Genomic DNA, 27,978 nt, shown 5'->3' with positions numbered 1-27,978 from the left:
AGGTTGGAAAACATGATGAAGCTTGGATGATTCTGAAGTTAATTCATGACACAAACATGAGGGCACGGGGTCAGCCTGAGAAGGTCTTCACGGTGAGTACTGCTCCTCAGAGAATCATCTATGCCAGGGGTGGGAAACTGCTTCTGAAAAGGCCAGATTGTAAAGTCCTTTCTCACTGTACCTTCCATTCCTCATACTTGCCACATTTACCTAAGCCTGCCACATTGCTGTTGTATGTGCTGTTCCCTCTGCATGAACGTTCTTTGATTCTCTTGTTACAAAGTTTATTTTCAATGGGGAAACCAGTCTAAATTAATGAAAATTGGGTGCACAGAATTTTTTAGAAGGAACATAATTTTTAAATCTTTTTATATATGCAGCATATAGTTAGATAAAAAATGTTTTGTCTAAAATGGGTTTAATATATAAAGTAAGACGGAAGTGGTACAAAAGTAAGATCTTCAGTGTCATAAATGATATGAATTATGGTTCTTAAAATGTGAAATACTCCCAAATTAAACAATCCCCTCGCATCTAACTTATTTTTATTTAGAAAATACATTGTTCATAATGTAAAGATAGACTTCAGTCTGTCATCTATCCAAATTGTCATAGATTCTTCATTAGCAAAATTTTTGTGTAGTGTAATGGAGAAAGTAAGATCAGTAATGGAGGACCTGGAAGCTTTGAGTAGGCCATTCTTTTGAGGAGATGCACAATAGAGGAAGGCTATTTTTAAATTAAAGGAACATGAAGCTGGAGGATTCTCAAGACATTAGCTAGACACTGGGTATCACTTAATCCTTTCAGCCAGATGAGTGTCAACCTTTACCAAAGACTTCTGAGAAAGTGTCTCTGTAGGGACTCATTGTCCTGCTTACCTGCTTTTCTTCCAGGAGTTAGAGTTAGCAAGTCCAGCCATGACCATTCATGATAATATTATTATGTAAAATGGGAATAATGTGGGAATGATCCAAAAGAATGGATAATCTCAAAATCATTTATATGTGACTTTACAAATCATTACATGATTTTACCTTTAAATATAAGACTGTCTTTCTTTTAGTCCATGAAGAGATTTCTATTTGTATCCCATTAAGCTTGTTCCTATTATAATAAAAATGCTATTTGACAAATCTTCCTTTTTCCTTGTTATATCTGCAATTTAGTGAATGTGCATGGATTCCTTCGAGGTCTCCTTCTTAAGCTCTTTTTCCTATGCCCCTACCTTAAATACTGTTTTACAGGGCTAATTCCAGCTAATTTTTCCTTTAAGTCTAGACACTCTCCTTAGCTGATCTCATCTACTTCTGCATCCTCTAACGCCTAATGGACAAATCTCCTGAGCTCCAGAGATGCATGCTGAAGCGCTTTGTGGCCATGAGTCTACGAGCTGTCGGCCCTTTAAGTTCTGAATTGCTAAATCTTAACTTTCCACCTTAAGAGTCTCCAAGCCTCTTCCTTGTCCTAAATTCTATCAGCAAGTACCACCGGCACCACCCAAACTGGAGCCCTGAAAACATTCTATTTCCTTCTTTCCTTTACCTTCATTATATTTTTAAAAAATCACTCTGTCCTATTACACCCCATCCTAAATATCATTCATCATTATTTCTTACTTTGCACCCTCACTGCCAATGATTTGGTTCATCCGTCATTACTCACTGCCCTTTGTTCTTGGACTATTCTTCAGGACTGCCAAACTCTTTATAGTGGTCTAATACAGTATTTTTTTAAATATATACATTTTTATTGATTTCAGAGAGGAAGGGAGAGGGAGAGATAGAAACATCAGTGCTGAGAGAAAATCATTGACTGGCTGTCTTCTGCATGCCTCCTACTGGGGATTGAGCCCGCAACCCAGACATGTGCCCCGACCAGGAATTGAACTGTGACTCCTGATTCATAGGTCATGCTCAACCACTGACCCACACTGGCCAGGCTAATACAGTATTATTTTTTTTATCACACCTCTTGATGTTTGCAGATGGTATTCTTCCCACTTGGAATGGACTCCAAATAGTTTACACAAATGGCAAATGACAAATTTCTCCATAAACTCCAGCTCAAATTCTGTAGTCCATGAAGCCTTCTCTCTTCTCTGTCACACTCCCAGGTGAACTTGAGTGTTCTCTACAATATTTCTCTCCCATCTGATATACACTTCCATCAGAGTACTTTTTATTTTGTATGGTAATTGCGTGGATGTTATGATGTTTGCATCTTCAGGGTCCAGTGTCAGGCTTGGCACCCCCATGCGTGCCAATGCATTAATGAACAGACAGACACTGATGAGTGGAGAAGAGGAAGCCTCCCAAAAGTAATATATTGAGTGATAAGAACACCCCTGTGATTAAAAAAAAAATCTAGGTACATATCACAAAATAATGTCTACATGGCATATTTTGATCTGACTCTATTTGGAATCCCATATTTAACTCAGACATTATTTTTGTTAAATACAGACATCTTTGTTTACATAGTCAGGAAAAGGCTACTGCCTACTTGGTATAATTTGAAGATACTAAGGGTCCCCAGATCACCTCTGTCAAAAGCCAACCTCGGTACCTGGATTCTCACAATAGAAGTGAGAATATTGGCAGAATCTCCAGAAAAAAAAAATCTGTTCAAAATTTATCCGTGGCAGGGGTAACACGTGTGTACATTTCTGTGCCTCTCAGATTTATCGAAAGCAAGTAAATATTTACTCATAGGATAAGAAAGGACATATCCATAAAGGATCCATTATTCCTCTTGTTTTTTTCTCTCTCTCTCTTTTCAGGCTTCATTCTTCATTTTGAAAGCATTACTTCTCTTGACTCTTGGTTCTTTTCCTTAGCAAAAAGAGGCTAAGTCATAGATACAGCTTTTCATGCCAAACATCCATCATTCATTTCCCTTCAGTGTTGATGCTTGCCATCAAAGCTCATTCACTTGACCTTGCACTATGGTCACCTGTAGATATTTGCTGACCAGTCACTGTGAGCTAATTAGACTGTGGGAGAAGGAAGAGAGGGCAATAACGATGCTCCAAGGATAAAAGTTTGATGGGAAAGCTTTAAGAACTATGGATAGGGGCCAAATTCATCAAATAAGTAGGTTTCAAAGAAAAGTATGTACAATCACTTTAGTCCAAGCAAATAATTCTTAATCCAGAAGCTGACCCATCTGGATGTTTTATCTGCTAATGTGTGCCTTTGTAGTAATGATTCGGAGAAAGGCATTTTAGTTTCACACTATTCCATTACTACTTGCCCTTTACCTGTTTCCCTATGATATTCCTTCCCATTCATTCTTTATTCAGTTCTTTTAGGTGCCATTTGGGTCTGTGCACTTGCATCATCAGTCTCATATATGTATGGAGTGATTATCAAATACCTGCTTTTTTGTTGGAGTCAGCTTCCGCTCCTTTAAAAACAAATGGTAGCCTTAACCAAGCAACATCAGAGAAGAGAACACAGCACTTTGCCCTCTGTTGCTCTTTACAGGTAAACAGAATCAAAACCCCAAAGCAAATAGATGAGTTGATTGAAATTGAGAGTGACACAGGAACATGGTACAGGAGGTGTTTCGTTCGGATCCACACAGAACTGTACGGAGTAAGTAACAAGCCCGTTGGAATTGTTGGCCAACTTGTTGCATTTGAGGTTAGTCAGAAGTAGGGCTGACTGACCAGTTCCATGAATGGGTTTCTCCCCGCTTCAGACACCTGACTTCTGGACTAGGACCAGGTAATAGGATCCCCTTGGGATCGTCGGGGAAACTAAGATCTTTGGAAAGGGAAGGTGTTCGGGAGAGTCTTGGTAGTGCTGGGTAGGCTTTAGTTGACCTCAAGAAGCTGGTAAATGAAATTTCCAGTATTTGGTTTTCTCTAGTCTCTAGCTTTTACATTTTAAGTTCAAATGAATCCAGTGCAAAGAAAACTCAACTTTTTAATAATTTGTTGAGGGAGTGGGGAGTGGGGTTGACTAGATATCTGTATAAGTAAACTAACTCTCTAATATTTTACAGATTTGGTTGACTTTTATGAGATGTTTCCACTACCCAGTTAGGGAAAATACAATAAAGCTTACAATTGTTTGGTTCACCCTGTCCTTTGGGTAAGTGATATTTAAATTCTTGGTGAGTGAAATCTTTATATTTCCACACTGTAATTCCTAGTCATGCTGCTTTCCTTTCTTATACTGTTTGATGCTGTTAACATTTAGGAAAGAATTTTATCCAGATTAGATTTGCTAACAGTTATGGTTTTATTAGAGGCCCGGTGCACAAAATTTGTGCACGGGGGGTGTGTCCCTCAGCCCAGTCTGCACCCTCTCCAATCTGGGACCCCTCGAGGGATGTCAGACTGCCCGTTTAGGCCTGATCCTGGTAGAATCGGGCCTAAAAGGGCAGTTGGACATCCCTCTCACAATCCAGGACTGCTGGCTCCCAACTGCTCGCCTGCCTGCCTTCCTGATTGCCCCTAACCGCTTCTGCCTGCCAGCGTGATCACCCCCTAACCACTCCCCTGCCAGCCTGATTGATGGCTAACTGCTCCCCTGACAGCCTGTTTGCCCCTAACTGCCCTCCCCTGCAGACCTGCCCCCACCCCCAACTGCTATCCCTGCAGGCTGGGTCCCCCTCAACTGCCCTCCCCTGCAGGCCTGGTCCCCTCCCCCAACTGCTCTCTCCTGCAGGCCTGGGTCCCCCCCAACTGCCCTTCCCTGCAGGCCCAGTCGCCCCCAACTTCCCTCCTCTGCCGGCCTGGCCCCTCCCAATTGCCCTCCCCTGCTGGCCTGATCACCCACAACTGCCCTCCCTCGCAGGCCTGGTCCCTTTCAACTGCCCTCCCCTGCTGGCCATCTTGTGGTGGCCATCTTGTGTCCACATGGGGGCAGCCATCTTGTGTGTTTGGAGTGATGGTCAATTTGCATATTACTCTTTTATTAGACAGGATAACCCAGTCATTTCACTTATCTTATCATAAAGCTCTGATGGCAAAACCAATAATAGTATTTGGAAAGTCCAATAAAACCCTGCATGATTTGCCCCCCATGACTTCTCCTCCCTCCTCTCCTCATGTGGATGGGCCCAGCCACAACAGCCTCTTTGCTCTTCCTTGAACATGCAAGAAAAATATACTACACTTTCAGGTCAATAGGATCTTCATGTCTGGTGGAGCCCCACATTTATGCTGTAAGTTCCATGCCTTAACATCCCTAAATTAAAACAGGCAAGTGATCAGACATGATGATCTTTCCCAGTGCTGTGAGTTGTAATAAAGGGACAAACAAGGAAAGGGATGGTCAGGACACCTAGCCTCTTGTTCTGCGTGTGACTTGGGGCATTACTGAGTTTTTATTCCTCATTTCTAAGTTGAGAGGGTTGGTTTAGAATATATAAGTCACTCCCACCAAAGTTCTAGGATACCTATTAATCCATGAAGGATGAAAATTAGCATGTATTCATTGCTTGCTGTGTGCTAAACACCAAGCTGGGTGTTAAGCAAGACAAAAGTTCTCTCAAGATGTGAAGAGTTACATGATAATAATTATCTGGTTTGTTTATTTTGTTTAACAATTTATTACTGACCACATTTTAAGCTTTATGATTTTCTTACTGATGTCTCCATAACTTCAAATAGTGTGTAGCATTTAGTGTATATTCAGTAAATGCCGAATAAATGAAAACTGAGCTAAAACTCCTCCATATCATTGATTACAGACACCCTAGGGTAGCATGCTTCCTCGAGGTTGCTATTTTTAAAGTTTTTTTGTCCTATGTATATGACTAGAGAGCAATGCTATAGATGTTGCATCTCTGAGTTATTTCTTATTCAGTGACCACCACTCATACCCTCACAGTAATTTAATTCATGATCTATGAAGAGAAGGGGTTGGAATCTGGAATCCTGAGCCAGTGATGTTTCCAGATTCCTGAAGACAATGATGATAAAACTACACATACTGTCTTCTGAGCACTCCCTGTGTGCTAGGTACTTTGCATCCCATTTATTCTAAGCAACCACCCAGGAAAGTGGATGCTATCATCAGTCTGACATTAGAGATGAGGTAACTGAGGCTTAGAGAACTGGCTGAAGGTCACACAGCTGGTAAGTAGCAAGGCCAGGATTCAAACCTAGCATGTCTACCTGCAACAGGATAACCTAGAGCAGTGGTTGGCAAACTGCGGCTCGCGAGCCACATACGGCTCTTTGACCCCTTGAGTGTGGCTCTTCCACAAAATACCACATGCAGGCGCACAAGTACAGTGCGATTGAAACTTTGTGGCCCATGCGCAGAAGTCAATTTTCAGCTCTCAAAAGAAATTTCAATCGTTGTACAGTTGATATTTGGCTCTGTTGACTAATGAGTTTGCTGACCACTGACCTAGAGCAATGATTCTCAAACTGTAGTATACATCAGAAAAATTACCTGGAGGACTCCATCCCCTGAGTTTCTGATTCAGCAGGTCTGAATGGGGCCTGAGAGTTTGCATTTCTAACAAGTTCCCAGGTAACGCTGATGCTGCTGGCCCAGGACCCCACTTTGGGAACCACTATTTCAGAGGATTGTTGTTCAATAGAAACATAATGTGAGCCACATGTGTCACTTTAAATTTTCTGGCAGCCACGCTATAAAAAAAGTAAAAGGAAACAGGAGAAATTAATTTTAATAATATATTTTATTTGACTCATTATGTCTAAAATGTTATCCTTTCAACATATAGTCAATATAACCATGATTAAAGACTTATTTTACATTCTTTTTTATTAGTCATTCAATGTGATATTTTATACATACAGCACATCTCAGTTTGGACTAGCCATTTGCCAGCTGCTCAGTAGCCACATGTTAGCTGTTCAGTAGCCACATGTTAGCTGCTCAGTAGCCACACGTGGCTAGTGGCTTCTGTACTGAAGAGCACAGTGGTTACCCGTTGGAATGACACATGTGAGGCCAAGAGGCAGACAGTGGAAATAACCTGGATTTTCAGATCATTGCCTGCATGGTCCTTTTCCCAGCCTTGAACTGCTTTGAGAAATGGGGCTGTACTCTCAGGCTAGCAGTGGAAGAGGAGCGTGGGAACCAAAAAAGATGCTGCACTCATAAAAAAGGTCATTCTTTAAGGGCTTTTGCGGGTTTTGGACACCACGTGTGTGGCAGACTAGGCGATGGGGCTGCTCAGTGCAGCCTGGGGTGATGAGAACACTTCAGAACCAGCATGCCACGTATGGGTGCAGGGTGGGATTCTTATCCATGTCTCCTCCCAGAGCACCGGCTTCAGGAATCATGTACCTGGGGTTCCCCAGGTAACCTAGGCCATATGTCTAGGTTGATTTTTGCAGACTTAATCGTGGTGGGGAGAGAGCAGCACAGATGACAGCGTGATGATTCCTAATGTTTCAGGGAGCCGGTCATTGTCAGAGTACCTCTCTGGGAACCGCGACCTCTCTGAGCATGTCAGGGAGGCAGGCGTGCATCGCCTCTCGTTGTGGCACCTTTACAAATTCGCATTTCTTTGTCTTCTCAGGTACTATGGATTATCTGTTTGGTTCCCTGATGTCATTAAACATCTGCAATCGGATGAATATGCATTACGAACTAGAAATGTGCCGAGAGAGAAATATGCCAATTTCAGTATTAACTTTACAATGGAAAATCAGATTCATACCGGAATGGAATACTACAATGGCAGGTCCAGAAACTTTGAAATAACTTAGTATGCTATCTGTTCACAAAAAACTTATTTCTTACTAGCCTTCACTGCATTGAAATATGTATAGTATTTTAGTTTTGTTTTTTAATTTGTACATTTAGTCATTTCTGGCTGAATATGAATACTTCCAAATGGGCGTTAAAGAAAAGGGCTCTGTTACTTCACTTAAAACTACTTCTGAAACTGAGCTGCTTTGCATTTATTAAGTAGTGGGATTGACTGTTATGAAATGAAAATTTAGAGAGACCCTGGAGAAAAATGAAAATAATTTACAGAAGAGAAGAATGAAGAGTATGATCAAATAAAATGGGTTATACAGTTATTTAATTCAGAGAAGAAATCTGAAGTGTACTAGTAATTTGTTGCCTGTCTTCAATGCCTGAAAAAGGGGACCGCTTTTCATAATTCCTTCCTTCTCCATGATGCTGAATCAAAAATTGAGGTTACATTGTATCAGGAAGAGTTTTAATTAGAAAGCAGGAATGATTCTCCAAATTTAGGGCTTTGACATAGAGAATACGTTAGCAAAGGCTATTTTTGAAAATAGAACCTGGAATGCTTCTTGATGAGCACAGAGAACTGGCTCAAAAAGATTCTGGTTAATTCTTTCAGGAAAGCAAAGATGGACAAGGTCATTATTTACTTCCATGATTTGTTGTCTGAGCAAATAATCGCTGCTGTGAGTCCCAATGGTTTACATCATTCTTAGGAAATTGTCCTAATTTCAAAAATGATAAAAGTAAAAAGCTAAAATAATCAAAGTTTCCCAGGGCAAAAAACCAGTTTGGAAAGATGAAAAAGAATTCTGAGGGATGTTTATGGTTTGCAGTGAAAAGGAGAATTGCCAGCAGGAGATAATTGTTTGAAGTGACAATTCAAGGAGGGGCCTAATTCTAATTGCAGCCACACAGAACCACCTGCACTCTCCCACACGGCACCCCAACTCCGAGCTGTGCTTGGTTCCCACAGAACCTGTAGAGTCAAGTGTTCTGTAATTCTAGATTGAAAACTACTTAGTTTATTAAAAGAAAAAATACTCTTACTTGCCCTAGCCGGTCTGGATAGAGGAGAGGGTCCTAGGTCCGATTCTGGTCAAGGGCACACACCTTGGTTGCAGGCTCCTCCCCAGCCCAGGCCTGGTCGGGGCTTGTACAGGAGTCAACCAATCGATGTATTTCTCTCACATCAATATTTCTCTCTGTCTTTCCCTCTCTCTTCCATTCTCCCTAAAAATCAGTGGGAAAAAATCCTCCAGTGAGGATTAAAAAATATATATATATACTGTTACTCTATTAGAAATTTCTAGAATGTTTGTATTTCTGAGTCATATTTTTAGTAATATTTGTTAAAATTCTAAGATGGGTATTCAGTCATGACTAAGAAATATTTTACATTAACAATATAATGATTAATAGTTTTAATAGTACTAAAATCCTTATAAAATATATATTTATTTTAGAAAGTGGTAGAATTTTTTTCAAGGAAATTTGAAATACCACTAGCTAACTCATTTTTAAAAAAATAGCTTTCCTGTTCAGCATATAAATAGCACCTCTTTCTGCACTGATAGGGAATCCAAGGTAGACTACCAGGAGACAGAGCAAGTTGTAGAATAACGTGTCTCATTTGCCAGCACTTTTCATAAAGAATGCTCCTGGAGAGCACCCGAAAAACTAACAGCAAAACAACAGGGTGGCCTGAGGAGAGGTCGGAAAAAACTTACTTTTTCCCTTTTAAACATTTTTAATTTTGTACCAGGTGTATTCTGTATATATACTACCCATTCAAAAAATGGTTTGCCCATTCTAAATTCAGTTCCATTTCAGAAAAATTGATAATCTTAAAATGTGCCATTATTTACCCTCCTTGAAGTGGGTAAATTTACAGTTTAGATGGTTTTTCTCTGGACTCCTAGAAAAACCAGGGGATTGACATAGATTATTTTTTAAGCCGCTTGGTCTATTACGCCACAATACACAGTCAGTCCTTAGGGTGAGAACAATTTTGAAAGTATTACCCAATAATTAGTGAATTGTTCTAGGACCAGTCCCTTTCTGACCCTAATAAGAGTGGCATTTGACATCAAAACCTCTTCCGTGGTTGAACAAGCATTTTCCTCCCGGTGACTATATAAGTACATATATTCATGGTCTCTTAATAAATTACTGAGACACTGTGGAATATTTATTCATGTCTCCTGAGATCCTTATCAACACAGACAGATCTGAATCATAGACTCTTCTAAGATGTTAGGATCATTATGACTGTTATCATTTTTACTACCTAGTGTTTCCCCTTCAGCACCCAAAACTGTGTATGAGCAGGTTTCATCATGCTACACATTTCCAAAAATAAGCAGAGCTCTCATCATTCTATTTGGTTCAAGGAATAACAGTTGACTCTGAGAAGAGAAGTATTCTTGGAGTGAGTGTGACTCTGAGTTTCTTGACGCCTGAGTCAATCATTCCTTATGTCCTTTCTTCAGGATAATCCCTTAGAATGAAGAAACCGTGGGTTTTGGGCTTGGGGAACAGACTCCCTTTAAAAGTGCGTATGGGAGCACATCCTCCAGATAGAGCCATGAACCCCAAATAGAGAATTTTCAAATAAAGGCATATGGGAAGGAACAAGAAGATAGGATTGAAAAATAAAGAATTAATAGTCACAAGTAATCTCCAACTGCCTACCCCACAAAAAATATTTTACCAACAAAGCTAAGTGAAGTTATCTTGAATGCCCTCTCTTCTTCGGATAGGAAATAATCTTGGCAAGCGATGGATAGCCAAAGAACAGGCTGGATGAGGAAAAGGGGGAAAAGCTAAGAGTTTAGAAAACCCAGAAACCAATGTCCTTTGTAATTAAGAGTGTCCACAGAGCGGCAGCCCATCTCTAAACCTGTTTGACTTACCTTTAAACCCTGGTGGACAATCACTGATATGAATTTTTTTGTGTGTGTTGAGCAGATTCCTAGGGGTCAAGTTCAAATCTGTAACTTTCAAGGATTCGGTTTTTAAGGCCTGCACTTTTGAGGATGTGACTTCAGTCAACACCTACTTCAAGAACTGCACATTTATCGACACTGTTTTTGACCACACGGGTAGGTGTGCTACTTAGTCCTACTGAGGCCTCTGCAGAGGGCCTGGCGCTGGGCAGAAATGGGACACGCATGTCACAGTGTGGGCAGAGACTTAAGGGGGAAATGGAGATTAAAGTATAAATTAACAGATTCCCTAAATCAGGTTGGATCAAAGTTACGTGTGTATTTGTTTTTGTCAGATGTAATACAAATGGGACTTGGCAGAAGTTCAAAGTTGACAAATAAATGGTTTGGTGCATAATTTTTAAAGCAAAGAATTAACCTGTAGTTTATTTGTTTTGATAATCTTGGCATCTAAATCTGGTGTTTCTTTAAGTCAGCACGTCTGAACTACTGTCAACAGAGAAGAGCAAACATATGGCTGATTCATACATATTTTGAAACAAATTGTTTTTGGTAATTGTTGTGTGGAAGCTATTAGCCCTATAATGATAGTCTTTCTATAACATGATAATTAGAACAAACTAACATCATAAAGGAGTAAACAAGTAACAAAATTAGCAGCAGCTAATCAAAAGAAATCAGAGGGTAACTGGATTCCTTGACTTAGCTTATTCCTTTTTCAACAAAGGTATTCCTTCATTCTGCAGTTGTGCCTCAGTACCAGGGGGATTGGTTCCAGGACCCTCATGGATACCAAAATCCATGAATGCTCAAGCCCTGTATATAAAACTAGAGGCCCAGTGCACGAATTCGTGCATGGGTGGGGTCTCTCAGACTGGCTGGCGATCAGGGCTGATCGGGGCTGGCCAGCCGAGGGAGGGATAGCGGGAGGTTAGCAGGCCGCGGTAGGTTGGCTGTGGGAGCAACTGACCACCAGGGGGCAGCTCCTGCATTGAGTGTCTACCCCCTAGTGGTCAGTGTGTGTCATAGTGACCGGTTGACCAGTGTTCTGTCATTCAGTTGCTTAGGCTTTTATATATATAGATACTGTAGTTGCATAACCTCTGCACATCCTCTGTACACTTTAATCATCTCTAGATTACTCATAATATCTAATACAGTGTAAATACTATATAAATAGTTGTTATACTGTATTGTTAGGGAATGACTATAAGAAAAAACATCTGTACATGTTCATTACAGATGCATCCATCATGGGACTTACAATATAGTACACATCAGCAACAACATTCCTTTTTTTTTTTTTTTTTCCAATCCACAGAGGTGGAATCTGTGCACACAGAGGGCCAACCATACTTTGTAATGTAAAGTCCGAGACCTTGCACTTTCTCCAGGCAAAGACACTAAAAGTCAAACCAGCCCAGGCCTTGAAGCTCTCAAGAAGATTAGAGTATCACACGATTCCTTTCTGTATTCTCGATAGGCTTTCTTATCCTGGTGTGTAACTATTAAGAGCTTGATGAATTATCTTTCTTTATGTTCACAGATTTCGAGGAGTATAAATTCATTGACAGTGAATTTCAAAACTGCTCCTTTTTTCACAATAAAACGGGATGCCAGATTACCTTTGATGATGACTACAGTGCCTACTGGATTTATTTTGTCAACTTCCTGGGAACGTTGGCGGTGTTACCAGGGAACATCGTGTCCGCTCTCCTGATGGACAGAATTGGGCGCTTGACGATGCTGGGTAAGTGCTTCGTTTCCTGTAAAATAAAGGAGCTGCCCTGCCATCTAGAGGGAGCCCACTTCCCACGTACCCGCTGCCCCTTAGGGATTTGCATCCCACAGAGGTGAGAGAAATCCCTTAAGACCTTTCATTAAGACAACATCTTAGTGAAAATTATGTCAATTACATTTCATTTGAGCAGCTTCCATGAGTTTACAGCCTAGAAAACTAATTATGTGTGACTAATGTATATCTTCCCACTTAAGTAGCTGAATAATGGATGATGTGCATTTCATGCTTGCTGTGTTCAGAAGGCAGTTAGAGGGGCAACCCTTTCATCCAGGTGAGCAAATCTGTACCTGAGCCTTGCCAAACCCAGTCTGCAGCTTCCCCTTGGGATCTGTGTCGCTGTGAGACCTTGAAGACTCAAGGGTCTTTGTTCTACCAAGATGAGGGGAAACATCCCTGCCTTTTGTCTGCTTCATTGACAGGTGGCTCTATGGTGCTTTCTGGGATTAGCTGTTTCTTTCTCTGGTTTGGCACCAGCGAATCCATGATGATAGGTATGCTGTGTCTGTACAACGGATTGACCATCTCGGCCTGGAACTCTCTGGATGTAGTCACTGTGGAACTGTACCCCACAGACCGGAGGTATGTTGAAATGGGTGTCTGGGAAGAGGTACTCTGAGTCTCACAGGACCACTGAAAGTCATAGAAAATAAGCCAAATTGTCATGTTTCCAAGAAAGTAAAACTCCAAAAACATCTGGCATATGAAGTTGCAGGTTTCACTTGTATATGTTAAAAGGAGAATGTTGGAGAATATAGTTGCTAGCAGGAGTTAATAGGACAGTTATTACTGGCAATTTGGCCTCTCGGTTCTTGACTTTGTGCAGGAAAAATTTCACAACACAAGTCCAGGTGATTTGGAGAGTAAGTGTATTAAAGGTGGGGACAGTGAAACAAAGGGAGGGCTTAAAATAGAAGAGACACGATCATAGCAACAGGAGTGAGCCTAGGCGGAGCTGCCTTGGCCCTTTGGAAATGTGAGGAATAGTGGAGCCTATGTGTGGCCGTGTTGGCCCTTTAGGAAGTAAGTCACAGAGGCAGAAGAAGTGAGCCCGCTGGGTTGTGTGGGCTCAGGAAACAAATTACTGAGGCAAAAGAAGGGCCTTTGGAGAAAGAAAGCAAAGATACACCCCTTAGGAAAGAGGAGGCAGGCAGAGGCAAGAAAGTGCTCTAGAGAGAGAGTGCACACTCGTGCATGCTGGGTCCTTTGCCTTAAGGGTTTTTATCTGTTTTCTACAAGCAGGAATTTGGGGGGAGGTCTCAGGGAAGGAACTCAATAGAATATTCATCAGCTTTCCAGGTGTGTCCTTTCAGGGTTGTGATTGGTCAGTGCTAAGGCAGGGGGTCATTAGTCAATGTAGCTGGTCCTGATGTCAGCCATGGCATGGCTTCATCTGGTTTTGCTACTTTCCTAGGCCTGGAGCTGAAACACAACTGAGGCCTAGATGTTATCACTAATTTGACCAAAACTCTGTCTCTGGGGTCAACAGACCCGAGGCTTTGTTCCTAAGATTACTTGGTGCTGATCAGAACCTCGTTGTTCTGAGGGCTTAATGCTTAGGGGAGTGGTCATGTGAGAGAGAAGGAGGCAGAGAGTGAGGGTGCTGAATGAGACCAGTTTGAATCAGCCATCTGTCTCAGTTTCTCCATTCCACTCACCAAGGAATTTTCCTGGCTTCTTACTATCCTGCCTCACAATGAAGCCAGTGAGGGAATGTAATTGTGCCCATGACTTAGTTTGCTGACTAATAGTGTGAGGAAGCTGTAATGGGAGGAATAGGATCAAATAGTCTGTCTTGCCCCACATTTGGAGCCACTAACTCAGTCCTGAGAGGGTCCTTATGTTTGAAGTGTCTGCATGAGCTCTACAGTTAGGAACCCCAAGGACGTCTCTAGAATTATCTCTTGACCTTCCTGGTCTGTTGGAGGAAAAGCCCAACACATTTCCAGTTACCAAAAGAGATTGCTATTAGGAGAAAGTGATGCATCTTGTCCCAAAATGGAGACACAGAGACTTTGTACCTCATATCAGAGAAAGGGCTAGAAGGGATTTGGGGTAGGGTTTCAGCAGCTGAATAGTTAAAAGGATAGAAGTCCTGCTTTGCCATTTGACATGTGTGAAGACAAATGCTCTTGCCTTCTTTTATTCCGTGTGTGCTTTGTCACCACGGAAGCCTTCTCTGCAGGGTAGAGTCAGTATTGTCTGGACTTTGAAATGGAGGAGGGTTTTCTTGGGCTGAGCAGAGACATTTAGGATATCAATTTTCATCTGTTGTCGGAAACGTGAAGTGTCAGCTAAGATAAAAACAGAAATTGCTGTTGATGTTAACTCAGGTCTTCCAAGACACAGAGGTCAAGATGGGACTAAACATGCACAGAATTGATTAGGGGAAGTGCCCGTGTGAGAGAAAATGGGAGAGGTGAAGTCTGGGACCCCGCAATGCAAACCTGAGCACCAGCAAAGGAGCAAGGATGGGTGGTTGGGTGGAAACGTCCCAGACCAGCAATCTAAGGAAGGTCTGGCAAGGCTGCTGCGGGGGAAGAGGGTTGACAGTGTCAGCTTCAGAGGAGACCTGCGGAACCAGCCTGTGACAGTGATCCTGTCATGTTCAGTTCCTGGAACAGCGAAATGTGGTGATGAATTTCAGAGCACAGCAGCCAGACAGCGACCTGGAGGTCTGCAAGGTGCATTCTCATGGCTGCTGGCTGACATTCTCCAGCACTTACGCAGATGTTATCAGACAACATGCAGGTCTCACTTCCTTCCAAGGTTCAGAGATAACGTGTCCTCCAGAGCAGCATTGCCAAGGCCCAGGTGATTTAGCTGGTACCACCCACTCTGTTTCCAGCTAGAACCTTCTCTTCCGTCTCTGCCATGTTGCTGTGGGTCAGGTTAGGAGGCCTCTGCTGACCCCAGTGGTTTTTTGTGGAAATATCGTATAGTCTTTATGTGGAGACAGAGTAGAAGGTGTCTTGACAAGAATTCTGGTGAGAGGCTGTAATTTTCACAGAACTCCAGCTCTGCCAGCTCCTTGCCCAGTTTCTGGAATCTGTCCTCAATGATCAGAACAGAACACTGATGCCGGGCCCCCAGCTAAAAAGTAGTCTCTTGTGCCATTTAACAGCCAATTCCTATCAGGAACCCAGTCAGAAGAATTATATTTGGGAAACATAGTTTAAGGTATAGTCTATCAGCCGTGGGCAAACTACGGCCCGCGGGCCGGATCCGGCCCGTTCGGCTGTTCTACCCGGCCCGCGGAGCCGAAAGAGTGGAGGGTTCTCTTGCTCTCCCCTCTGCTCCTTTACTTTGAATTTATATTAGTTCACACAAACACTCCATCCATGCTTTTGTTCCGGCCCTCCGGTCCAGTTTAAGAACCCATTGTGGCCCTCGAGTCAAAAAGTTTGCCCACCCCTAACTGCTACAAAAGTTGTAACACTTGAAAGCCACATTTGTCAACCACATTAAAGATTTTACCTTTAATGTTATGCCTCTGACTTTTACTAGGGGTCACACTTGCATTTCCTGTAAAAACACCATGAGGACAGGACAGTGCCCATGACAATGCACCTTTTCCTCTTTGCAGAGTCCTGCCCACCGTCCACCCCCAACCTCTGGCAACCACCAGTCTGTTCTCTGCATGTGAGCACAGTTTTGTGTTGTTTTTTCAATTCCACACATAAATGTGATCATATAGTGTTTGTCTTTCTCTGTCTGACTTACAGTAGTTTACCTATCTGTTGCCATTCTGTATCCTCTTTCACTTTTGCCATCCATAGACTTCCGGGTCTTTCAGCTCTCAGCTCCCCTTCCCCATACAGCACAGCCTGTTAGAGAATCTCTTCCTCCTCTTCCCCACCTTCTCCATCAACAGTGTGGAGGAGACCAGAATTCAGGGGCAGGTGCTGCCAGGAAATAGCTGGGTAACTTTAGGTTAGTCCTGTCACTTTTCTGGGGCTTGGCCTCCCCATCTGAGAAATGGAGGGTGAGTCAGGCACTCTACTGAGTCTTTAAATGGCCTCATTTAGCCTGATTTACCCCTACTCCAGCCCTACAAGGGTAGGTAGTTTTATTCCATTTTCAGGTTACTAGACAGGGCTCGTAACTTGGCCTGGATCACGTAGCCTCAAACTCAGATGGGTGACTCTGTGGTGCTGCTTCTGATACAGACAAATCTATCCCCTCCCAGTAGGTCCGGGGTGAAGGTCTAGGGATATGTTTCTAGGAAGCCACCTGGCAGTTGGGATAGACAGCCATGTTCGTGAACCTTGGCCTTAAATGAACTGCAAGTTGCCTCCCAATGGTCACTTTCATTCCATCATTACTTACCTTGGCCCAGGCCCTCACTTCCAAGCTAGGTTTACCAGATAAATGATAAGACACAAAGGCTTTCATTATCACCTGTCCATGAATATTTGCATTTCAACAGGAATGAACACTGGGAAGACCTGTGATGGCAGTGGGGATGGGAGGCGGATGGAGGGCTGCTTTGGGCCCGGAGGTTCCAAAGGTTCCCAGCAGATAGGTCAGGCCTTCGCCACTTACGTGTGAGTGAGGAGGGCCCTGCTTGCAGTGGTGACGGATGCCATCCTCCCCGGTCAAGGAGGACACACACAGGCTGCACACATACCATACGGCTCTACATACTTAGGTGAGACAAATGACCCCTTTCTCTGAGGATCAGAAAACAATTCAGCCTTTTCTGACTTAAGAATATAAAATTAGATTTTTTTCCTCTGAAAAAGCAAGATGATAGTCTGGCAACAATAAACAAATATGGCCCAACTAGTGCCCATTAAAATGTCCAGTACAAAAATCTACTTCCAACCTATTTTTTAAAATATATTTTTATTGATTTCAGAGAGGAAGGGAGAGGGAGAGAGAGACAGAAACATCAACAATGAGAGGGAATCATCGATAGAGCCCACAACTCGGGTATGTGCCCCGACCAGGAATCGAACCGCAACCTCCTGGTTCATAGGTCAATGCTCAACCACTGAGCAACATCAACCGAGCTACTCCAACCTACTTTAAAGATATCGGGAAATTCCTTAGTTCATTTCACAAGTGTCATATGCATCCCTGTGCTAGTCCCAAAGGTGCTGAGCTGAGTGAATGTAAAGACTGCATGGCCCCGTTCCAAAGATGTGGCCAGGACCTAGCTGAGGCTAACTCCGGTCAGAGCACCCTGCCATTGACACAAGCCAGCTCTAAGGAGAGCAGGAATGGGGCCTGGCCCAGCAGGGAAGGTCTCCAGGGCTGCCCCAGTCCAACCTACAGCTACTGAATAAGGGTTGAAAGGGAAGGAAAGATTCAGGATGGGTGAGACACTGTCTGTGGTGCAAATGAGCTGATAAAGCAGGATACATACACACACACACACACACACACACACACACACACACACGCACACACACACACACAGGAGAGGTTAAAGAGCAGGAGCAAAGAGGGAGGGAGAAGAAGAAAGAGGCTGGTAAGGCCTTTGTACTGGATTCCTCTCCTGCGGCCACAGCACCACATCATAAACATTTCCCTGGCTGTGCGACACTGCCTGACCTTCCCTAACAAACACGTCCCGACCAAGGAGGGCTTATATGTAAAGGTGTTCGCTGCAGCATTGTTTATGTCCCCCCCACCCAAGTTTGGAAAGCTCCTAATTATCCAACAGTGTGGTTACAGAAATAATGGTTATATGCGAAATCACTTCATTTTAAACAAAACATAAATGACAGGGGACAAATGGTTATATTACTGATTGGAAAAGGCAGAATGCAAAATTCTATAATTTCTGTGATTTATAAAAATATGGCTGATTGGAAGCACACTAAAGGGAATTCAGAAATGGAAACCATTTGTTGGAGGGGTGGAGCGGATGTTTAGCTTTTATAATTTCCTGTGGTATGTACCAGTAAATCCAAGTCAATTCAAAAATGCAGATGTCTCTGGGAGACTACAGGGCTCTCAGCCCAGGGCGCCCCAAGTTGAGAACAGCTGCATGAGGAAGTGGGAGACTTGTCTGGGGACTGGAGGGAGGCAGGCCATCTGGCACCTGAGAAGCCGTGGGAGGGGATGTCTAAGGCAGACCTGAGTGGGGTGCCACACAGATAAGTCAGGAAGATGTGAGGATATTTTGAGGCAGAGAACACCTCTGCCCACATTCCATCCTTCAGTTGGTAAGCTCCTCCTCTTCCTTCAATCCAATGCTCTTCTCATCCATCCCCTCTGAGAGGCCTTCCCTCACCTGCCACACCCCAGCCTGGGATCATCTCCCATCCTCTGGGCCCCCATCATCCTCTGGGTATACTTATCACTACACTTAATAGGTTGTGTTATCATGAGGTTGTGTTATCACGATGTCTTCATATCTGTCTAGTGCCAGTGGACACTTCATCTTGGGATCCCTGGTGCCTAGTGCCTTACTGAAACATAAAAGATGCTAATGAGTGATTGTTGAATGAGAAATACACAGAAGAATATGTCAATTAGGAGTTCAAGAAGGACAAATTCGCTTATTAGACAAATATTTAAGAGGTTCTAGTGTTCTTATCATTGTAGTTCGATAGCTTAGATGGGTTCAGTGTTAAAATAACTTTGAATGTTATTTAGTGTTATTTTAACTTTTTGAGCCCTGGCCAGTGTTGCTAAGTGGTTAGAGCATCGGCCTGAGACCTGAAGGATGGTGGGTTCGATTCCCAGTCAAGGGCACAAACCTGGGCATGTGCAGAAGGCAACTAATCAATATATCTCTCTCACATCGATGTTTCTCTCTCTCTCTCTCTCTCTCTCTCTCTCTCTCTCTCTCTCTCTCTCTCTTTATCTCTCTCTCTCTCCTTCTCCCCCTTCCTCCCTCACTTCCATTCTCTCTGAAAATCAATGGGAAAATTTCCTTGGGTGATGATTAACAAAAACACACACACATAAATAACATTTTTAGGTTGCTCCAAGACCTAGTCATCATTTGTAATACTGTTTCTGTGAGAGAAATGAAATTTATTCTGTGTTTCAAATAGCCTACTTCCAGATGAGCCTTTAGATCATGATGTATTCCTGATTTAAGGACGGCCTGTACTTTCCAAAATGCCCCATGCTGAGGCACTTCCACCAATGATTGGACTGAGTTGTCCAGGGAAAGTTTCTTTCCAAAGTTTAGACTAGAAAAAGAGAATGCTCACATTCTACCCTCTAACAGGAAAGTTCCATGAGCTCAGTCTGGATCTCCACCATTTCAGTCCTTTACAGAACGTAGCATTTTATTTCCCCCCCTAACAATGTCGTCAGTCGATGGGGCAGATATTTCAGCCAATGTTCAAAACATGGCAGACACTCACTGCCTGAGTGCTACCGTTAGTCAGCGTCCCTGTCTGCTCCCCAGGAGCCTCACAAGACCCCAGCTGATCCTGCCCTGAAGTCAGAAAAGCAAAAAGAAAGAGGCTGGATGGGAGGGCAAAACTACCTCATTTTATTCAGAATGGCGTCTCCTTTTCTCGGTCACCAATTAGTACATAAAATGATATAAATGAACTAGAACTTGCTAATTGGGAAGGCCCTAAAGAAGGAGCCACACTCCAGCTGCAGGGAGAAGAAGCTCTGGTAGCCACATCCCGCATCAGCTGAGCAAAAGCCAGCTACCTGCACCAGCACCGGATTCTCAGACAGATGGAATTAATGGTGCAGGGAGAAGGGCCGACTTCATGGGACCAGGAACAAACAGGGCTGCTGCCATCACAGGGTACTGTTTGGGGGGAAATTTTCCATTTAAAAGATTTAAATAAATAGGTTGAGCAATAACTGAAAACAAAGGATCAGGCTGAAGAGATGGGGGAACAAGGGTTAGAGCTTATAGAAAAGTAATAGATCATTTCATTCCTTCCTTCGGTGCTTGTTGGTTAAGAGGAGGTATGGGGCATTTGGGGGCTGACCAAGAATGCGGTAGCTTGCCCGGCTGCTGAGTTAGCAAGCTGGGGCCCTCCAAGTTCTGAGCTCCCTACCCTCAAAGGCCTTTAGGAAGACATGGTGGTGACTTGTGTTTTGAGTGTCTGCAGAAGTTAATGCCCTTCCTTGAAGTAAGAACAAGGGGATGAATAAACTAGAAGCTTCTTTGCTTTATAAACAGATAACCCCCAAGGGAGAGCCACTTTGAGAATGATTTTTCTAAGACAGCTGTGCCTCCAATGCATAGAAAATCACACCCTCCAGTATTTGAAGAAATAATTTACTTATTCAAGGAAAGGATAGTCACGTTTTCTTGAATGCCACCATTGGTTTAAGGAGGCGATATGCTTTGCACCCATATCTGAAGAACCGCCTCTGCTTGGTAAATGAAAAAGGAGTTTCGTGGGAAGGAAGGATTCGATCATGGTGTTTTAGATGCTTCAGATACCAGATGCTCCTGACGCGTCTCTCTTAGTCCTGCATGGAAATCTCAGAAGCCATCCTTCCCTCCGTCACAGCTTCCGTGATACAAGGAGATAGCCGTCTGTATTTCACACCCTGTTCTGAGTTATACCAGGGGTTTATAGCTTGGGGGAAATGCGGTTACCTTAACACAGATGTAAATTCCACGTGGGTCATTCCACAGGCTCAGTGTTGAGAGACGTATTCATACAGAAGAATGTTTTTCTTCCTTATCAGCGACATACTTACTATACTTACCACCCAATTTTTTTCCAGAACAATACAGCTTATCTTACTACCGCAAAATGTACTTGGTCATTTATGAAATGAAAATATAGTTTAAAAAGTGAAAGTAGTCCATTGAAAAGGCTACATACTGTATGATTCCAATTGTATGACATTTTGGAAAAGGCAAAACTATGGAGACGATAAAAAGATCAGCCGTTGCCAGGGGCTAGGGCGATGGAGGGATGCATGGGGGAAGCACAGAGGATTTTTACAGCAGTGAGACAGTTATTCTGTATGATGCAGTAATGGTGGGTACATGCCATTATACATTTATCAAAGCCTATAGGATACACAACATCAAGAGTGAACTCTAATGTATGGCTCATCAATTATAACAAATGCACCATACTAATAGGGAAAACTGGTGTGGGGGGATAAAGGGGGTGCATAGGTACTCTCTTTACTTTTCACTCAGTTTTTCATAAAACTAAAACTGCTCAAAAAAGTGTTATTATTATTATTATTTAGAATAGTGCCTGGCACATAGCACTATTGAATAATTTATTGAATACATACATACCATTTCCCTGATGGGGAGTCAAAAGTCCCAGTTAATGGGACTGAAAAAGTCTATTTCTTAAAACTTCAGCCTCATGGCATCATCTCCATGGACATGGAGGAGGTGGTGAGTGATGTTATTATGCTCTGGAGGCCAGCATACAACCTCCAGCAATTTCATTTGAAAAAAAGTTATCAGTATATTGAATCTTCTTATCTTTCTGGTGGTGGTTGTTACTAGTCTCTTTCTTTAAAAACAAGCCAAAAAGAAAAAGAATATCAAATCAGCTTACCTCTTCTCAAGAAGTTCCTGTTCTCTCAATTAGAGATTCCATTACACACCTTCCTTACTCTCTACTTTCTAGTGCTGCTGCCCTAGCTTAGGTCTGTCCGTTCTCACAGGCTGGTTTTTCCCTGTGGTGTGGGAAGGGGGGTGGTTGGATAACCTCAATCAATATCCACACATCGAAGAAAATACCTCGAGGAAAAGCACAAGTAGTGATGAGGACTTGTTATGACTGGCCAGAGGAAAACCCACTCTTACAAATTTACACGTCAATCGAAGAAAGCTGTGTACTAAATGCTGCATTTTGCAGCATATGAAATGCATTTCCCTCTGGTGGGGAAAAAAAATGTACGTAACAATTACCCTGCATTCAATGTGCCCTTAACACGTGTGTACCCAGTGACAGACACAAAGCTGAACTGGCATAAAGCTGGGGAAATTCATATTACCTCATGATGTCAGTGGTATCGGTGCTCTCATGAACAAAACTGAGCCTCCTCCCAGAAGACTACAGTAAAATCACACTCAGCACACATAAAGAAGCACAGGTTTTCTTTTCCAAAGACGGCCTTAAGGAAGGGGATGTGTCTTAGTGACATACCACCTGTGCCTCTTCAATGCCAGCGGGGTGAGCAAGATCTCCAGGCCCACAGTCTGATTCTCCTCTGTCATTCTTCTTGGGCTTGATTTCCCACCTGGAAGTCTGATGAAGATGTGAGAACTGTGTCACTAGCTCAGGGATGGCCCGCCCCCTCAGTGTTCAGCTTCGCCAGCCACCAAAAACAATTGGGAAGAGAGCATGAGACTTCACCTCCAGGGTACCAGAAAGATGGAGCATGCAATCCAGTCATTCCTGGTTTTCTCTGAAAATAGGCTTCAGTTATTTAAAACCTCACACATTAATTAACTAAGCCAGGAAGAAAAAAAAAGGTAATAAAAAAATTCTAAGAAATACATCGCCATACATTTTAATTTAAATCTGAAAGAGAGTAGAAATTTTTCTGGTGCCCTGAAATGTTTTCTTGGTACATTGGAACTGATGGGCAGAATAAGAATCAGTGGAGAGAAGGTCAGTAGAGGGCTGAAGGAACAGTACCAACAGCTGGGGTTCTGCATCTCCAGATGTGCTGACAAGCATTTAGTTACACCAAACATGGAGGTCATTGGAAAGTACCTCATGGAACATTTGTGTCTAAAGTCGGAATCTTGGAAGTCACTTTCTCAACCTTGTCCGTGTCTCCTTCCTTCGCAGGGCAACGGGCTTTGGCTTCTTGAACGCACTCTGCAAAGCTGCCGCCGTCCTTGGGAACTTAATATTCGGCTCCCTGGTTAGCATCACCAAAGCAATCCCCATCCTGCTGGCCTCCACTGTGCTCGTGTGTGGAGGACTGGTGGGGTTTCGCCTGCCCGACACACAAACCCAGGTCCTGATGTAACGGGAAACAAGCCATCCGCCTGTGTTTCTTTCTCCTGCCCTGTGTCAACTCTCCTGACCGACTCAACACTTCACATTTTTCAGATATAAAAGGTGGTCAAATGTCAGAACATTAACTCTTGCTGTGACTAAAATTTAGATGCATACCATCTTGCCCCTGAAATGTGATTTTGCAGAGGGTTTGGGTTTTGTTTTATTTTTCATGCATTGTTATCTTTCCTGACGGTGATGCTACTGCCTCCCCAAAATCTAGTGGAAGCATTTTTTTAAATGTCCTGGTCAGCTTGGCCTCTCGGAGGTTCTGCTCGCTGGAGGCCTGGGAGCTAAGAAGAGGACTGTGCTGCTGTAAGAAATAGATCCTGCTCCCAGTTCAGCATTCACAGGAAGTATAAGTTGGCGTATTATTGCAATTGTGCTGAGGAGAGGGATTCTTTTTTTCTCACTCTCTCTCTCTCTCTCTTTTTTTTTTTCAAACAGAGTGACATTTCCTGTTTACTTAGAAAAGGACACCCAGCAATTCTAGCTGTAACAGCAGAGCCTTTCAAAGAAAACCATGTGGTACCAAACAGGGCTGGGTGGATCTCTTTCAGGAGCGACAGTTAAGGTGGCTCTACTGACAAGAAAAATAAAAGCTCTGCAGTTAGCAGCAACAGTCTGACTGAGCTGCAAAAGCAAGATTTCTGCCAGAAAGCCCAATTAATTGCTGAAAATGTGAGGAAATAGTGTCTGTGATTGTGGCATGTGATTCAGAATGTTAGAAAATGAGAGAGAGATCTTTGGCCTCCATTCACCCCTCCTGCCCCTGCCCCAGCCCCAGATACCATTGATCTTGCCAGAAAACAGATTCAGGAAAAGAAAGCTTCTTTCTAAAAATTGGGTCTCCCTACCTGATTCTGCCGTTCATCCAAGCTATCTCTAGTCTAGAGACTGTCAGGCATCTGCGTGTTGTAAATTTTAAATCAGGGAGACATTCACACCTAAAGCCATTTGGAAATGCAAAGTGATACCTTGAGGGACAGTAGCCCCAGTGTTTGACATTGGACTTCATAGCTGGCATCCCCGAAGCAGGTCCCGTCTTCTGTCTTCCTCTGGGCTGGGCCACTAGTCAGGGTGTTCTGTGTGGGATCACAGCCTGCCATGCCCAAGGGGCCCTCTGGCAGGCACAGCAGCCTCTCCTGGTGGTGTTTGGCTGCTCATTTTATCTGTGCAGTCTGCCTGGGCCTGGAAGAGAGAGGTCAGCAGGACATTCCCACAGGCTGTCAGCTACGTGACCTTCTCACCCATTAGGCCTGCCCCTCCTCCAAGCTCATGCTTTTTACTCATCTTCTTTGAAATCTGAAGCCTTCTTGTAGACATGCAGCAGTGACCAGAAGCCAGGAATAAATCCCATATTAAAACAATATTCCTTTTTTTAACTCTCTCTTTCTTGTGAGAGGGTTACCTCTTACTTATTATAGACATTTCCAGCAGGCCTCAGCCCTGGGGCCTCACTAAGGAGAGCCTTTGTTTCCAATAGTCATTACATTCAAAGCTGTCTTAACCCCAGAGGCCCCTCTGCCTCCCTCTCCCTCCCTAATGATCCTGGTAGAGCTCCAGACTGCAGAGTTCAGACTCCCTGAAAAGCTTCTTTCATTAACATAAGCCATTAATCGACTCCCCCTTGAAGTAATTCTGGTCTGGGGGGGGGAGGGGCGGGGCAGCCTGGGGTTGGGGCTGGCAGGAAGAGGGTGGTTCCCTGGGGACCCAGCTTAGGGCCAGAACATCAGGAAAACTCAAACCAAAAACTGCTAAGGTGGCAGGCAGAAGGAAAATCAATAAAGACTAGATGAGATCTATTAGACCGATAGCAACAAAGCCGGGAAAGAAACGGGACGTGCTCTCACGTCTGCCTGTTGTAATATTGCCGGAGAACAAAGACAGCCGTCACAAACCAAGAAGGGACCCTGTGTGTTATTCTGCTTCCGTATGGACTTGTTTCTCCACCTCTCTACCCCTTGATTTCTCTTCTTAGAAAAGACATATCTGGGGACCGGAGCAGGAGTTTTTTGCTTTTTGTTTTTTTAGTTGCATGTAGCCTGTGCGGTAATAACAGCAAAAGGAAGATGTGTGTCTCCATTGACCCATTCAACAGAAAAGCAGACGTGTGCATGGATGTCGTACTCTTGTCTTCTGTGATCCCTAACTGTGCTTGCTGGACTGCCTTTCCTTTTAGAAAGGTCTCCCGTGCCCACTGTAGCTCTGAATGCATAAACCGTCTCCCAAGCTGCGGAGCTCGGTTTACAGGGAATTTTATTAGAACTGGGTTGGGTCAGAATAAGGTAAACCAGCAGAACCCCACCGGCCACGAGACCGGCCATCATACATCCCCTTCTGAAGGGCCTTTCTTGGCCTCCTTGTCACCTAATCCAAGCCTCCCAGGTGGCCCAAGAGGGATCTATTCTAATCTCCTGGACAGTCAGTGGTCACAAACCTTCTTGGTCACCACCTTTTCCACCTTTTGTGCAGTTTTCTCTGCCTCCCGTGGTTCCCACCACCTGGATTTTCTAGGCGAGCTCAGGTTCTTCCCAAAGTATGTGGTGTGGCCTGTCTGGCTTGTTCTGGGTTTAGCTAGATTAAGATAGAGCCATGCGATTAAACAGAACCTCTCCGTTCTGTCAATGTAGGTGGCTGCTGGCACATGGACACACACCCAGCATCTCATTTCAGCTACAATAGAAGGAAAATGAGAGTGTGTGCGAACGCAAAGGCCCAGGAAACAGCCCCACTTGCTCCTCTTTTTTCTAACTCCTTTTCTCTCTAAAATTTCCTCATAGCTGTTTGGAACCAATCCAGAATGTGCCTGAATCCTATTATTATTGCTGGGTCCTCGCAGTCGGAAAGAAAACCCAGCTGCTCCAAACTGTAAATCCTGTACCACGTTACAGGCCAGCTCCCATGCAGTCCTGTGCCTTGGAAGCCAAACCCAGCAGCCAGGGCTCATCTTAGGCCCAGATTGCCGGCCCTGGGAGATGAGATAGATGGGTCCTAGCCCAAGCGCCACCACTAACCAACAGCGAGACCCAGATCTTGCTGGGGAGAATGTTAGTCATCGAACAGCCCTACTCCTCACTTTCCCTGTCTTTAGAATAAAGGATTGGGACTATTTCAGGATTCTGGAGAATCTTCATGAAAAGGGGGATTATCTACCTTTCAATGCTAAACTCATCTTTATAAACACCAAGTAGGTTCAGTTTTGAAACTACAACATGGGGCAATAGGCATGTATACAAGAGCTCGAGAAGTTGGTTGGGAGCCCCTGTGGATGGGCCGGAGAACATAGGTCTCATGTTGTTTGTGCTTCCAGCCTCGTAGGATCTGGAGCATTATCTCGATTTAATGCTGGTTCAACACTTATCTTTGCCCAGGAAAGGACCCACCCTGTCAGGCAGATGACTCTCCAATCATACTACTATTGCAGAGGCTGTATCCTGTAGTTACCTCTTCCCACTTTTCACTTTATTCTTGAAACTTGGTCTTAAGTAGATCTAGGCCTTCAGAAACAGAGTTATTAAGTGATTTCACCTAAGATGGCAAATGTACCTTCATTTACAAATCTCACCAAATCAGAATTCAGGTTTATGCCAAAAAATGACTGAGCTGCTTTTCTGGATATCTTGAGATATCAAGGGAGAGGTGGGAAAAGAATCGTAGTGACGAAGGGAGAGTCCAAGGTATCATAGAGAAGGTTCCAGTGAAGGAGTAGGGCACCCCTGAGACTTTCTGAACCCTGGGATCCTTTCAAAAGCATCTCATGGGAATACCTTCTGATCCCCTCAGCCAAAATAGAATATGATAGTCTCTTGGTTTTTTTCTATTCAATATCAAAATGGCCTTTACCTAGTTCTTCACTAAAACACCTCACCTGTTTGTGCACTAAAGGCTCTGACACCAGTGGACATCTGAATTTGGCCTTTACCTGGTATACCGAAAGACAGCTAGTTGGTTGTTTAGGTGCTTATTGGCTATATAATTGGTTTTCCTTTAACCTCTATATCATGTTGAACTTAGTCCAGCTACCAAACCTACGGAAACACCAGTCACGTTGAGACAACAAAAAGCAATCTACACAATGGGACACTCTAAAATGAACTATGTATTTCTTAGTGTTTGTTCCTGCCAAGCAAAGTATGTTTTGAGTAAAGCTTCCCTCGCAATCTGTGTAATGTAGACAAAAGAAAGTTGTCAGTGTCTCCTAGGTATTTTGTGTGTCCCTTCACTGTGTCCGGTGTGGAGTGACAGCTCTCCATGTAATGTCCTTTTTCTCTAAGTATTGACAGTGTCTCACCTTCGGTCTTTCTCAGACAATGTCTAGATGTAGTTTAGTAATCCCAGGATTTTGAGTCACAGGGTTACAGTTCACGGGTCTGCTTAGGCCCGTGTGTTAGGCTAGCAGGGCTGAGGCAGAGGGGAGAGCGGGGCAGAGCATTCACCGGCCTCGTGTCATCTCGTGTGATTATTCGATAAATATGTATTGAGCACCTCCCGTGTGCGTGGTTGAGGCACTGTGCTTCACTTCAGGAAGCTGTTTGGGAAGCCTCATACTGACCCCACTCCATGTTGGAACCCCTCCTATAAACACAAAGTGTTGTTTTCCA

General features: G+C 43.5%; 1 protein-coding gene across 2 annotated transcripts in view; it reads left to right on the top strand.

Moving 5' to 3' along the window:
- The window catches only part of SV2C (synaptic vesicle glycoprotein 2C), a 168,174-nt gene extending 142,898 nt beyond the window's left edge, over positions 1-25,276 (top strand). Inside the window, exons 6-13 of one of the 2 annotated variants that reach the window (XM_080682425.1) lie at positions 3-92; positions 3,489-3,599; positions 4,012-4,100; positions 7,516-7,680; positions 10,665-10,798; positions 12,189-12,392; positions 12,863-13,022; positions 23,162-25,276. In XM_080682425.1, the coding sequence (XP_080538551.1) occupies positions 3-92; positions 3,489-3,599; positions 4,012-4,100; positions 7,516-7,680; positions 10,665-10,798; positions 12,189-12,392; positions 12,863-13,022; positions 23,162-23,345 (1,137 nt within the window). In that variant the 3' untranslated portion in view covers positions 23,346-25,276. The remainder of the gene's footprint in view (positions 1-2; positions 93-3,488; positions 3,600-4,011; positions 4,101-7,515; positions 7,681-10,664; positions 10,799-12,188; positions 12,393-12,862; positions 13,023-23,161) is intronic. The other variant, XM_080682426.1, reaches the window with a different exon arrangement.
- Positions 25,277-27,978: the final 2,702 nt, after the last annotated feature.

This window comes from Plecotus auritus (genome assembly GCF_963455305.1).
Source record: "Plecotus auritus genome assembly, chromosome: 7".
Classification (NCBI taxonomy): domain Eukaryota; kingdom Metazoa; phylum Chordata; class Mammalia; order Chiroptera; family Vespertilionidae; genus Plecotus; species Plecotus auritus.
Note: the sequence above shows the minus strand (reverse complement) of the source record. Positions and strands in the feature narration are given on the sequence as shown.